Source organism: Agelaius phoeniceus, chromosome 13 (assembly GCF_051311805.1).
Source record: "Agelaius phoeniceus isolate bAgePho1 chromosome 13, bAgePho1.hap1, whole genome shotgun sequence".
Lineage (NCBI taxonomy): Eukaryota > Metazoa > Chordata > Aves > Passeriformes > Icteridae > Agelaius > Agelaius phoeniceus.
In genome coordinates, this window is record NC_135277.1 from 9,222,328 (window position 1) to 9,236,646 (window position 14,319).

The window sequence follows — 14,319 nt, forward strand, 5'->3', positions numbered from 1 at the left end:
GTGACCCAATACTTCAATATTGTACAAATCTTAACATATGACACTTGGAAAACATCAAGCCTTTGGATGAGTATTAGTTGCTCAATATTATGTTTCAGAAATGCAGTTAGTCACTGAAACAGACTTGTATCAAAGCTGGCATTTCATTGAAGCTTAAAATGTCAGTAACAGATAGACTGACTCATGTCCCATACATTAACTTAAACAACTGTAAAACTTACTCAGAGTGGGGTTTTTCTATTTTCCCACCAGTACATTGTCTCAGCACAGATCTGGCTACATTCAAGACAATAAGACTGCACTTAAACCAACATCAAGAGTCTTAGGAAAAAACTTCCCAACTTCAAATTTATTGGGATGACAGAAATTACCTCTATTCTGTCGGAAAAACTTTGACTCACATCACAGCTGGAGTCCTTACACTCCCTGCAGTTTTCCTACTGCAATCTCACTGTTTTCACACAGACAAGGATCAGAAGCAAAGATTGCAATACAAAATTCTCTCCACCAAATTAGGTGAATTATCTACTAAAACATGCATGCAAAAGGAAGGCTACCAAATGTAAAACCCCACAAAAAAACATTAGCTACAGTCCATGACAGTCATGACAGGAGCAGCCTTGGAAAAATGGAACTTCTAATTTTTAAAAATCACTCTTGAATTTTGCCCCTATACATAACAGACCTCACTGGAAGGAATTAGGTAGTAGGAAGCAAGAAATTTTAGAAAAGAACCCTACTTCTTTTAGTCTTAATTAGATGCAAAAGATATCTAAATTTGGTTCCAGGCATTAATGACAGAATTGAAAATACAATCAAAGTAAGGTGAGCAAGTGTTCTGCATCTTAAGACAAACTCAGTGTTTGAAGGGCTGTTAACGTTATTCCTTGTCTATGACTGGAATTTAACAATTCTTTACACATAATGTTCTTACCCATTCAGATTCTGAAACATGTAAAACTAGAAGTACTATCTAGGCTTGCTCTTTTAAATCATACCATTTTGACCATGACATTACAATAGTTTTTACTAGCTAAATATAAATGGAGTTGAACCTTACACTGCTTGGTTTGCAGAACACTTCTAGTAAATATCAGCTTTTCCAATTATTTACTAAATCAAAAAGCACTACAAACAATCTAAACTTTGAGCCTAAACTATGCAGTGCTGCCCCTTTAACAGTGTTGTTTAGCAGTGCTCCACAGTTTGACATCAGTTGATAACCCTAAATATAGCTGTGCTTTAAGTCCCCCCCACAGTTCACAGCCCAGACAAAGCCAGCTCCATGACTCACAGCCTGACACAGGCCAAACAACCCTCACAACACTTCTGCAATTTCAGCTGAGACACCAACAACATCCAAATCTGGGATAATATTTAGAAAATAAGTCATTGAAACACAGCCTTTGTTAACAGTCTCTTGACTTTTGAACCTTGCTGTTTGTTCCACAGGATTGTGATTCTCTGTGAATCATGTCCCTTCAGTGGGGTTATGTGCAAAAACAACTCCAAACTGGTCTTCCCCACTGCAGCTCTCGTGCTCACAGTGCAACCCCTCACTGCTTTCTCTGAACTCCTTGAAGGAGCTCTGGTAACAACAGACAATGGAAGCAGAGCAGAAACACCCAAAGGAATAAATGAAGGCATCTGTGGCTAGTCCAAATGTAGAAGTGGAGGCATTTCACAGCCACAGATGGAATTTATTTATTGTAAGGATATTGCTGTGTATTACAGGCACCAGGGCTACCACCCAGTAAGAGGAACACTTCTCCACATCAGGTGGGGAAGCAGGAATCCTGCTCCTCTCCGCCCTACACTTCACATTAGCAAGTGCTCCAGGAATTTAGAACACTGTTCAAGTAAATTGCCCTCACAGATTAGTGGTTTTGCATAAATAATGCCAGTTAAAAGAGGAGCTTTTTCATCTGCTTAGGCTGTGGTTAACTAAAATATTCTCACAGAGTCTTACTTTATTGACATGGGATAACTAAGGTAATACAAATTAAAAGCAGAGGTGGAATAACAGAAATACAGAGAGAAAGGTGGAATAGAAAGGGAAAACAAGAGGTTAACAGTAAGACTTGGGCTGGGGATTTTAGGGGGAAAAGGGTCAATTTCAGAGCCACGTTAACACTCCAAAAACAGCGGAGGGAGGTCCAGCCTAATTTCTACAGTCCAGCTATTACTCTGAGCAGAAGGCAATTAGTGTAGCCATGAAAGTGAAAGAAACATTCAGAGAGGAGCTCCTTTTCTATAAAACAGTTGCTTTTCTCAGGACAAAGAAAGTGTCAAAAAAAAAAAAAAAAGAAGCTCAACAAGACGTTTTCATGGCAGTGGCTTTACTTAACACTACACTGCCTCTGAAACCTGTACATTTCCAAGTGGAGCTAATAAGTAGGAACCATGCTGATTGCAGATTTTTGGCTCTCAGACTACTCAGTGAGATTAATTTAATTTAGAGTCAAAACATTTGTAGATTTTCTGCATGAAGAAATGTACATTAAAAACTATAATCCAAAGTTTCCACTACACTGACAGTACTGTGAGTCTATATGAGACCTTCATCCAAAGCTGAAATAGCAGAACTTTTTGTATTTTATGAAAAACAGTGCCCTCTGGCTTCACATGAAATGGGAGTAAGAAAACAGTTCAAGAATAAAACAAGGCAACTGGTTCCTATAGCCAGTTCTTGTAAAAAGCATGGGAAATTACATGACAATTCTCTTATTACCCTAATTTGTCAAGGAATTATCATAACTCAGATGCTCTGAATATTGAGATATTTAATATACAAATTAAAATATAATCCTTATCAGAGAGTTGTACCTATGTTTCAGGAAACAAACTCAGTGAAAAACAGAACATCACTAAACTTGTTCTTTAAAACTGTTTTGTTCACAGGATACTTGCTTAAACTATAAAGATGGGGAAAAGCCTTATTCATCAAATCCACATAAAGGAGTTTCAAATTTGCAGAACCTTAGAAAAGACTTTATATAGAAACAGAAAAGATTAGATATTCAAGAGAACTGTAAATCTTTTATTGCTAAACACATACAGAGAGCAACTTCCTGGTGTACTAAAGGTGAAAATGGAAAGATTTAGAAGAAAATACACAGAAGTGAAGAACTATGCAAAAGTAGTGACAGACTAGATGTAACTAACAAAGCCTACACTGCCTAGAAAAACCATGTTTATTTATCCATCACTTCAGGGCACAGAGGATAACATTTTGAGACAACTAAACTAACTTCTAGATCTAAGTTTCTCCTCCCCTGCCCGAAGAGTTACACATGGCAAATTTCAGCAGTATAAATATCAGGGATGAGAATATTTTCTATCATTAATACAATTATTTGAGTTATTTAGGTTGTGTTGGGAAAAGCACAGCGCTCAAGAGTGCAAAGAATAAAGAAGCAGGACTGTATTTGAGGCCTTGCAAGAGAGAAGCTGTGTTAGCAACAGAGGTGCACACACATGTGAAATACATCTCTATGATACAGAAAGCAATGATTATCCACATGGATAACTTTATGATTTAATGTCATTTTTTACAGCCTTCTCTATCTTTGCAACTGCACGCTCGAGTAAAAGTCCAGCCTAAATGACACCTACAAGGCAGTATTCCACTTATAATTTTATTTAGTTACTTGCCCCCAAGTATACCATGACTTGATACTGACAAACATCTACATTTTACAACTACCTTTTAGTACATTAACTGACTACCTGTGCAATGAAGCTGCAACTTTATTCATCTGATGGAAATTGAACTTTATCTGCCAAAAACAGAGAAAGGAATAGCCAGATGATTAAAATACATCTTTTCAAAGATGTCAGGATTTGATTCATGTACACCATCACAGTAGCCAGAGAGATGTATTTTCCATAAATAACACTGCAAAACCCCAAATCCTTTTAGTACAGAACTTCTTTTCTGCATTGGTAATTGGACACATACCTAAACAGATTTGATTTATGGTGTATTTTTTATGTCTGAATGACTATACATGAATTTACATGCAGAAAGGCATGTATTTTCAAACCCATTTGTGCTTAAAGCAATTATTTTGCACCTATTTCTGAAATGACACTGAATGCTCTGTCTGAACTTTAGAAAACCCATGGTCACATTAAATAAAGGAAATGTTCCTTCAAAACAGCTTTCTGAAAGTTTGAGTTCTAAAGCAACAACTTCTGGAAAGGCAATTCTCTAGCATATTTAATTCAGAAGGAAGAAAAGCCTAATGCCATTTTGTACAGGGGCATAAAAGTTTCAATTATATAGTCTAAGTACAGAGCCTTGTTAAATCAGATAATTTCCACCTCTGTTAAAAACTGAGCCTCAAACACTGACTCCTCAAGAGAGGCCTGTTTGCTGAATCCCTCAGACATTGACTCCAATGCCCTGATGTCCCAAACTGGTGTTTCCCACTCTTGATCCAGCATTTCATAGCTGCACTAACAGGCAGGATTTTCTTAGAAATGGAATGTTATTAACTTTGAGAACAAAACTGAAGTCATTGTGGTTCCTCTATTACAATTCCTCATTCAGTAATGGATACTAAAGCCTCTTTAGAGATTTTCCACCAATCAAGGCAAGTTAGATGGTTTCCCTTCAAACCACATCAGAGGAAAGGAGGGAGCAAACAGCTACACTACAGACACCTACTAAAAAATGCTGACATACTAGTTTTAAAGATGATCCTGCCTTTAAAAATATACAACACACCAAAGAAAAAAAACAACGTGCTTCAAGCAATTTTTATAAGCAGACAAAGGAGCATAGCATTCAGGCTCTTGAAATGAAAACATGAGGTCATTTCCCCAAATGATCACTGACGTATCTCAGTGTGCTGTAAAAAATCCCAAATGCAACATTGCAGATGTGAGCTGAGCAAATCATTTCACAACTTCACCTTAAGATTTCTCTTACCATTTTACATTGATGATAACTTATATTAACTACTGTAACTTCTTCTCTTTATACAGTATTGGAAAAGAGGTTCATTAGCCAAGTAATAAATATGCATATTTCTGTAGATAACTGCTCTCCCTTTATTTTTACACACACTTTCACAGAGGAAGAGACTGAAAATAGTACACTGATGCTGACTTAAAGACAGTAAGGTGTGAAATACTGGGGGAAATCCCTGTCTTTTTATTTTAAAGAGACTTGCAAAATTACACCCATCCAACCACCCAGAGAAGATGTGGAGGTTTTGGAGATAAGCCAGGTAGTACCTGTGACCTAAAGCCAGTTATTATTGCAAGGTTGAGTAACACCTGCCCAGGGGCAGTGACTGCAGAGGTCAATTGTCCACTCTGACACAAGAGGAGTCAGCCCCTCTACCACTGGCCCTGAATTCTGAACAATGAAGAGCAGTGTGATAACAGGCATTGGACAAATTTGAAGTTTCATGACCAATTATCATTTATTTTTGCAATAAACTCTGGGGTGATAAACAGACAACTGCCCGCACCTCAGAGCCTGTGCCCACTCTATTTCTAGATGTTTATATTAAGGAGCTGCAGAACATGTGCCTGCTGCTGTGCTCTGAGCTCCTCCAAGCAGCAGTGCTATGAAATTGTCTCAATTCTTGTTAGCCCCACTGCTGCCCACAGGCACACAAGCAGCAACAACCAACACTGACAAGTCTGGGCAGTTTTCCTTCTGGCATTATTTGGGAAACCTCAAGCAGCAGCAAGAAGCTGTGTGCATACAGACCCCAAAGAATCAGGAGTGCCTGCCTCACATTTGAGAAATTATATAGAAATCTAATTTCCATTCACACAAAAGCTCCGTTTTTACAGATTATAAAAATTAAAAGTTGCTATAAAACTGGCTTAGAATGTTTCATTGCATTCTCCCCCTTTTTGAAAAACGTAATCATTTGCATTTTTTGACATTATAATCCAGCAGGGGTCAAGAGCAAATTTGCAGGCATTGTTATAGATGAATGTATTATGACTTTAGCTTAAATACTCTTATACAGTTCAAATTTTAAATTATGATTTAAAAACCCCTTGTATTTTAGTGGCAAGGCTAAAAACATTTGTAAGATCTCATAATCAACTCCTGAAAATTAGAGCAGAGAACATTCCAGAAGCACTAGAGAATTTAGAAGTGTTTCTCCTCAGAAAGGATTACTACACTTACCATTTCCTTTTATAGTCTTAATAAGCTTCAGTCAGAAAAACAGAAAAAATACAGATACTCAAAAAGCAATTTAAATTCTCAAAAAAAACCCCAAAAACAACAACCAAAAAGACCCACCAAAAACCCACTCAACAAAAAGGGCTTTATAAGGAAACTATTAACCATTCCAAGTATGCTTCCAAAAAGATTTAGCCGAGTTCATAAAGACACATGTCAGTGCTATAACTCTGACCTAAGACAGGGCATATTTTTTTCCTCTCAAGTGATATCTTGTTATTGATTTGAAAACAAGGTAATGAATCCCTTATTTCCTTTGCAATAAAATTTGTCAAGTCAAAGCCCCCAAAGTAAACCACATGAAATGGTAAGGCAAACAGGGCAAAGGAATCTCAGCAGATGATCAGCAAAATACACTTCTAATTTCATTTGGTGCTAGTTCATTAGCTGTGCACTGTGCCATGTTATGTTGCCCTCTAAGCAATACAAATTTCTCAGCCTGCCTTCTTAGAAAAGCAAAGAGCAGAAACTGCAAAGGGACTAAATCCACTACAGCAAAAATAGAGTTAAAGAAAATGGTTTCAGTTTCCAGCTCTGAAAGAGGCCAAACAACAGATTAACTATTATGTCTTTAGCTCAAAGAAACAAATTGAACATATTCAATTTTTTCAACAATTTAACTATTAATGCAACACTAACCGGGTAGTAATATAATAGTATTAATAATATGGTGTCAGGTAAATGCAACAGTCCATGGAGATCAAATGTCATTCAACAACAAAATCTATTAAATTATATACCTATTCCTCAACAGGGCTGGATTACTAAAAACAAGCTAAAAATGCTATTTTTAGCCTTAGAAGGCTATTTTACAGACATTATAAGATGGCAGTTAGAGATAAAAATTTTAAGTATTCCAAAACGGAAGACAAAGGTTTGAGTTTTCTTTGTTTCATTCACTATTTTGGGCTAAGTTCAGTAATATTCTGGAGGAAGACTGCCCTCCTGTGTTCACCCACCACAGCAGCCTGGGCTGAGACAGCCCCTGCAGCTGGAATCACTTCAAGCTGCCCATTTTATTTATTTATTTTTTTTTTTTTTTAAATAATCACATTACTGATTCAGAGAGTGAAATTAGTCCACCAAATGTTTGCACAGAAATACAAGGCTGGTGAACAGCAGGCCTGTTCCTAGTGCTCTCACAGAAGGTGGCAATGCCTGCTAGCTGGCACCAGGCCTAGAAAGCCATTCTGGGCATTTAAAATGGCATTGCTGCTTGCAGCTGCTCTTTGCTCTTAACAGAGACTGCTTATTAAAAGCTCCTAAATTGTTCAATGAAGTCCTAAAGGAATAAAATGCTTGTTAGACACCTTGTAATGAGGTTAGCTGTACTCCTTCACACCAGCTCATCATGCTACTGCAGTTCTATGGCACCTATCTTCAGAAAGGTACCAAAAAATCCAGAGGAATGAATCCATCATCACCCACCATTTCCTGCACATTGTTCCCATGTCAAGAATCCTGTGAGTGCTTTATAAATAATTAAAACATGAAAGAACACTATGGGAAAACTAGCATTTTAGAAATGGAAACACCAAGGTACACAACAGTGTGTCATGTAGGAAGTCTGACAGTGAGCTGGCAACAGGAGGGACTTCCAGACTGCTGCTTTTAACAATGTCATTTGGTAAGTTAAAAAACAAAATGCTCCTAATTTGGTAGAACTCTTGATATTCAAATAGCTAACTGCATTTGAGAACATTCAGGAAATCAGCTAGCCTCCTATGAGCCCTACACTAAAGCACTACAAATCCAGTGGCAAGGGAAAAGCTTTGCTTTGAACAGTATTCAACAAGACACAAAAAGCACTTCAACAGTCGTATAGGCAGCTCTAAGAAAAATCTAGGTTTTGTACACTAGCAAACACAAGTCCATTGTTAGGGAACTTGTGGATAAAAAGCAGCACACAGATCAATAATTTCAGATGCATGTCATTCTGAACTTATGTGTGTGTGCATGCACAACGTGCCTTGAGATAAACTCTACTCCAATTAACAAAAATGTATCACTGAAGGATCCTTCAATGATTCATTCAGGAATAACATGAGACTGAGTCAATTAAAAAAAATCCCACATTCATTTACACAAGTATCTAAACCAGTCTTTTCAAATGTGTGTTGTTTTTTATATCAGCACTTGTTTACCTTTCTTAGAAATGGTAATCAATATCCAGTATGAAAACCCTAAGCCCTTCATCTGTGCATGATATGATCACAAAAAAACCACTGCCTCTTTTCCCTTTTTTTTTTTAAATACTTCTTTACACTACCTCCAACAACCCTTTTTTTGCAGAGAACATAAAAGGTATTTTGTTTTCAATTATAGGACAGAAACAAGAAAAATATTAAAAAGGGAGGGAGAAAAAAAGAAGCTATTATTCTGTGCATCTGGAGGGCATGCACTTGTTAAATCTTTACTTATGAGCCCAAATTACTTTTTCCTCACATACTGCCTCATGATTATTCCTTTGTCACTTTGGGGATCACTCAGTTCTTTTTATAGACTTCAACCACAAGAATTTCACAACAATTGCTGCAAAGTGATGCTTTTCCTGTAATTGTACTTTTTCTTTGACTGGTTCAAGCAAATAAAGTAAACAAATAAATAAATAAATGTATTTATATACATAAAGGGAAGAGATTCTTACATGGGAACAAGCAAATCTACCATCCCATCTTCTTGCATTCCCTCTAATTCAGACTTATTAATAGTTCAAGACACTTACTGGTGTGAGGCAGTTTTAATTTAGACTAATATTCTTAACATAGAAACATAATTGAAATTATTTAAAACTTGCATATAATAATCTCCTTTGTGGAGCTTTCAACACTGTTTCAATTTAAGTTATTGTTTTGCCTCATGGTAAATTTCCTTCATGGAAAGACCTAATAAGTGCTGCTTTCCCACAACTTTCATTAATAAAAAAAATGAAAAAGAAAAATTATTTATAGTAGTGTTAATTCTTCTATTTGTGTGCCTGCATTATCAGTCTCTACAGCTTGTTAAACAATACCTAACACTAGTTAGAAAACAGAAGGTCTTACATACAACATCCAAACTAAATCAATTACTGCATTCTAACTAACCATCTCTAATTTTCTTTTTCAGAAGAGAAACCAAGCACTAGCAAGGGCAGCTATGGTAATCAAATTAGAGAGCAGTGGATTTCAGGCTACAGCCAGGGCTCACCTCCTGTCCAACACACCCCCTCTGGAGACGTCTGCACGGAGCAGGAACCTCCAGTGCCACTGCTATTCCCAAGGGAAGTGTCCCAGCAAGAACCTAAGCTCTAAAACACTCACTAAAGAAGCTAAAACCTCTGGATAGCCAGATGATTGTCTACATCAAGCTCTTTTCTCTGTTTTTGCTGCAGCAAAGAAGGACAAGCCTTTAAGGAGAATGGGACAGTTAGAATGGCTTGCTGTTTGCACAGATGATATTATGGAAACAAAGACCAGTGTTAGTGTCTTTAAGACAAACACACTATGCTTCAATGCTTCATTGCCCTTCCTGCTGGGGGTGTTTTGCAATCTCAGATTTTCATCAATTAAAAGGGGAGTAGTATTTTCAGGAAATGTTAATATTACTCTCCTTTTAATTGAGCAGAAGGAATAGGGGATTACATCTTCCCATCTTCATTAAAATGACCTCTGTATCAAGCTTTGTCTTTGATCACTAAACCTTTCCATAAGCCAGTAAAAAGGATGAAAAGGCCACTTACTAGAACCAAGCAGATCCTCCCTTGTAAGAAACAATTAATAAATAATAGCAAAGACCCCCAAACCCCTATGAAAAAAACCTGAAAAAAATCTATATCATGAGTCTTAAAGTGGAAATAGGCAGTCATGATTAACTGTGTATTCCTTATGGCAATAACTTAATTATACAGAGTGAAACCACAGAGCTTTCAGAAAAGCTTCCTTAATTTACTGGATAATCCACAAGCAATTTCCTTATATGGCTGGAGAGAAATCACTGCTATGTGCACTAAAGCTGCAAGACAAATGGCCTTACAAACAGAAATCACTGTTGCTAACTGGAATAATAAAGTCTTGCATCACCATTGTTACACATTCCTTTCATATAAATGCATTGCATATTCTTCTGAGTGTGATAAATCATCATCAAATCATTAAACAGCTTACTGAATTTATGTAAATTAACAGTGCAGCCTTACAGGGAAATGGGAGAAATAAAGGAAAGGCATTTAGGATTTTTAGTTTAAAAAAAATCTTTAAAATTACATTAGGTTTAAAAACTCAACATACAGACTTGAGCTTATATGCTTCAGGTAAAAATGAAAACTTGCTTTGTGTGATCGCTTTACCATGACGTGATGGTAAAAGATGAAATATCAAATTTAGTCTGGGTAAGATTGTCTGTGAATTTTGATCTTAAAATTCTAATGAATTCCTCTAAATATGACCATTTAGAACTCTTACTACTCAAGCAAACTGCTTTTCTTTATGGAAAGCTTAGACCTCACTGAAGAGCAGCCTTCAGCACTGGACTACCAACAAATTCTGGTAGAATCTGATGGTTACAAAGACCTTCCCTAAAATTTGGTCCAACTCTTAACACCAAAGACATAACAAAATCCTCACAATATATTTTTTCTCTGCTGAAGGCAGCTCCAAGAGTATTTACTGTTTGCTGTGCACAAAGACCACATTCTTTCATTTTTACTGTGAAGTGTTTAGGGATGGGTTTCCCTATTTTTTTCCAAACTCTTAATCACTTTTTGAACTACACAAACAATATACTTAATATATTTACATACACTCACACAGTTACCCACTCACACTCAACCACACTCACTCACTGTTTTCATACTGCAAATGGTCAACTAGAATCACACTACAGCAAGGAATAATTCAGAATTTTAAAATATTAAGCTTCCAAATAAAAGTAATTCACCAGCTGCTCATGTTCTGAATGCTAGACCCATGATAAAAGAGACAAAGCATGGTTAGCTGCCTAAATTAAAATATTTCAACCCTTACAGAGTACATCTATTTTTCATTTACTGTATATATACACCATAAATTTCTAAAAATCAGGCAGTACTCATTCTAGAGCAAAGCAGCTCAGAATCTGGCACACAAGAGCATAACTCAATGATTAGGTTGACTTTTACAACTTTGTCCATAGAGAAAGTGAAAAAATTGCCACAGCCATAAAAGAAGTAATTTTTAGCACCAGGGTTCAAACAGACCCATAAATAAAACTACACTCATCCACATCACTAGTAAAGTCACATTAAAGAATTTCCACTGTTGGGAAAATATTATAAATAATCCTTGCAATCTATGAAATATGGAAATTTACTACTGCCTTTGGCAATTCCTGGCAGCAATGCTTACCTGGCAATCATCCAGCTTGAAGATAACAGGCTAATCTGTACTTTTCTCCTATTCAAAGTGTACAGAAATCCCAATTTAATTAGACTGCCTTCCCTTTTTGCACATACAACATGCTTCAAAATATTCATGGATTTAAAGTTCCATATTTATTAGTCATATTAAACCAACTTCAGTGTATTTTGGATGACATAAGGATTCAGGCTCTAGGAAATTAAACCCTAATTCTTACCCAGAACATTTCCTGCAGGCACTTCCTCAAGATCTTCAAGCTCTCTTCCCATAAGTAAGTAGAGGTTCTCCAAAGTGCAGCACGTCATGTGAGGAACTGCTGGCAGATGATCAGTGGCAGAGCACTGGGATGACAGCTACACAGACACAAAACCAGCATTTGGACATTCAGCACTTAGCTCTGATCAAAACTTCCTCCACAAAACCTCCTCGCATTCCAAAGCTTAAAAATACAACCCAAAGCATTTTCATCTCAAACCTCAAATGTTAGAAACCAACATGCAGTCACAAAAATCCAGACTTGAGGCAAACACGTGAATGTAACCAAGAAGATATAAAATCATGCTTTCTTTGGCAAATTTTAGGTATGTACTACTTCTACCTCACTTTTCATTATCACTGAAAAAACAAGTGTTTTGAAGTAAATGCAAAAGTAATTAACCTCTTTGATCAGAATCTCAAAACATTTAACACCAGTTTTTCCCAATACTATTGTGGACCATCTCTTCTCTAAAAAAATTGCTTTTTCTTTCACTTTTTTTGTAAAAACAAAAAAACACATATTGGATTTATGGTTAGCTAATACAACACTGTACTTAAAACTAGTTTGGAAATGTTATGGTTTATAATGAATTTACAAACACAATCAGCTATTAGCACAACTACCTAACTAGCTAATACAACACTGTACCTAAAACTATTTTGTAAATGTTATGGCTTATAATGAGTTTACAGACACAATCGGCTATTAGCACAACTACCTAAATTACTTTGATACTTTTTGGAATTACTAACTGGAACTTTTTTTCTTTTTTTTGAGTGAGACACAGGTAAGAAGTTAAGTCATCAGTTTTTCAAAAGAATCCCAAGTTATTGCAACAGTTCACAGTCAGCTCTTACCTTATGCAAAGACTCAGCAGGATCATATTTTGGTCCTAAAACAAAGATTTTCTGCCCTCTTTTCACCATGCCACTGAACACTCTGGCAAAAGCAATGAAATACTCCTTGTTGTCTGCTTCCTGTTTCACTGCCTTTGAGGTCACACTGTCTCCTTCACCAGGGAGCTGCTGCTCTTCACCTAACCAGTCAGAAAAAATATATTGAGCATAAAAACACTTTCTGCCTCATCATCTGGAGGAAAAAAAAAAATTATATATTACACTGTCACATGTGGCCAATCACAGATTTGTTCGCATTAAAACAGCTCTTTAAGATCCTGAAGTCCAAGCCAGCACTGCCAAGTCCACCACAAGCCCATGTTCTTTAGTGTAACATTATTAAATATCCCCAGGGATAGGGACTCAATGACTTCCCTGGGCACTCCCTTCTAATGCTTTACACTGCTGGTCAAGAAATTTCTCCTCTAAACCTTCTCTGGCACAACCTGAGGACATTTCCTCTTGTTTTTGTTACTTGGGAGAAAAGAGCAACCCCCAGAGCTGTTAACCATAATCCAGTTCTGCTGTTCACACCCTGATTTTGTACCAATTTTGGCATTGAAAGTGACTGTTTTTAGCAGAGCATCTCCTTGAAGCATCATCTCCCTTCAATGACTCCAAGTACTGAGATCAATCAAGCACAATCTCAGGCTAAGGAACATCAATCTATGGCACTATTTCACCATTTATGACCTGTCTTAGAAGCTTTCTTACAAATCCCTCCTCACTCTTGGTTCAGCTCCATGTATTGCACTTTAGACTGGATGATTCACAATGTGGATTTGCAAGATGCCCCTTGGCAACACTATTAAACATTTTCCTAGAAAATCAGGTATTCAGGTACCACACACCTTTTGTATCACCAGTGTTCCCAGTTACTTCAGGTGAATTTTCACTTGGGGTTTTTTCTGACAGCTCCTTCCCTTGACTTGCTGCCAATTTTTCTGCATGCCTTCGTTTGGCAAGTTCCCGCCGATGAGCAATTTCTTCTTGAGTTAATGGCCTACATTGTATTTTAAAACATCAGTATTTGGTAATGTCATTTATTTTAAAATAAATTCAATAACAGTAATTAGAATACTATATTTGACATAAGTAAAAACTCATGCAGAATGCCTTTTGTCCCCCAATACAATAATTTTAAGTCAGCTAAAATTAGCAAACTCTTCCTCTACCATATTTAGACTTTTATTTTTCTTCCAAATACAGAGATCAAATACTGCCATTTTTAATTAGTCATGTTATCTTTATTACTTTAAGGCAATCTTTACAGCACGTGCTCAAATGCAGAGAAGAGTCTCTTCTTGTTAAAGCTCCCTTTCATAAAGTGAATAAGCCCATTAAGGCAAAGGATTTAAAACAGACAACAACAACAAAAAATAATTTTAATAGGCTGATGCATCCATCTACTCACTGGTACAACCTGCCTTAAAGCAAACTGCTTCCAAGTATGATTTAGAGAAATAAATAATAAAAGATAAAGAATATTATCAACACTCTTACGTAAGGCAATATAAAGAGACTTGTTTGTGAATGCAAGCATTTTAAACAGCAAACTGATATTCACTACAC

General features: G+C 36.6%; 1 protein-coding gene across 1 annotated transcript in view; it reads right to left on the bottom strand.

Moving 5' to 3' along the window:
• The window catches only part of EFL1 (elongation factor like GTPase 1), a 63,312-nt gene that overhangs the window by 31,424 nt on the left and 17,569 nt on the right, over positions 1 to 14,319 (bottom strand). The window contains exons 13-15 of the mRNA XM_054642246.2: positions 13,599 to 13,750; positions 12,709 to 12,887; positions 11,810 to 11,945 (exon numbers count right to left, since the gene is read on the bottom strand). Coding sequence (XP_054498221.1) covers positions 11,810 to 11,945; positions 12,709 to 12,887; positions 13,599 to 13,750 — 467 coding nt within the window. The remainder of the gene's footprint in view (positions 1 to 11,809; positions 11,946 to 12,708; positions 12,888 to 13,598; positions 13,751 to 14,319) is intronic.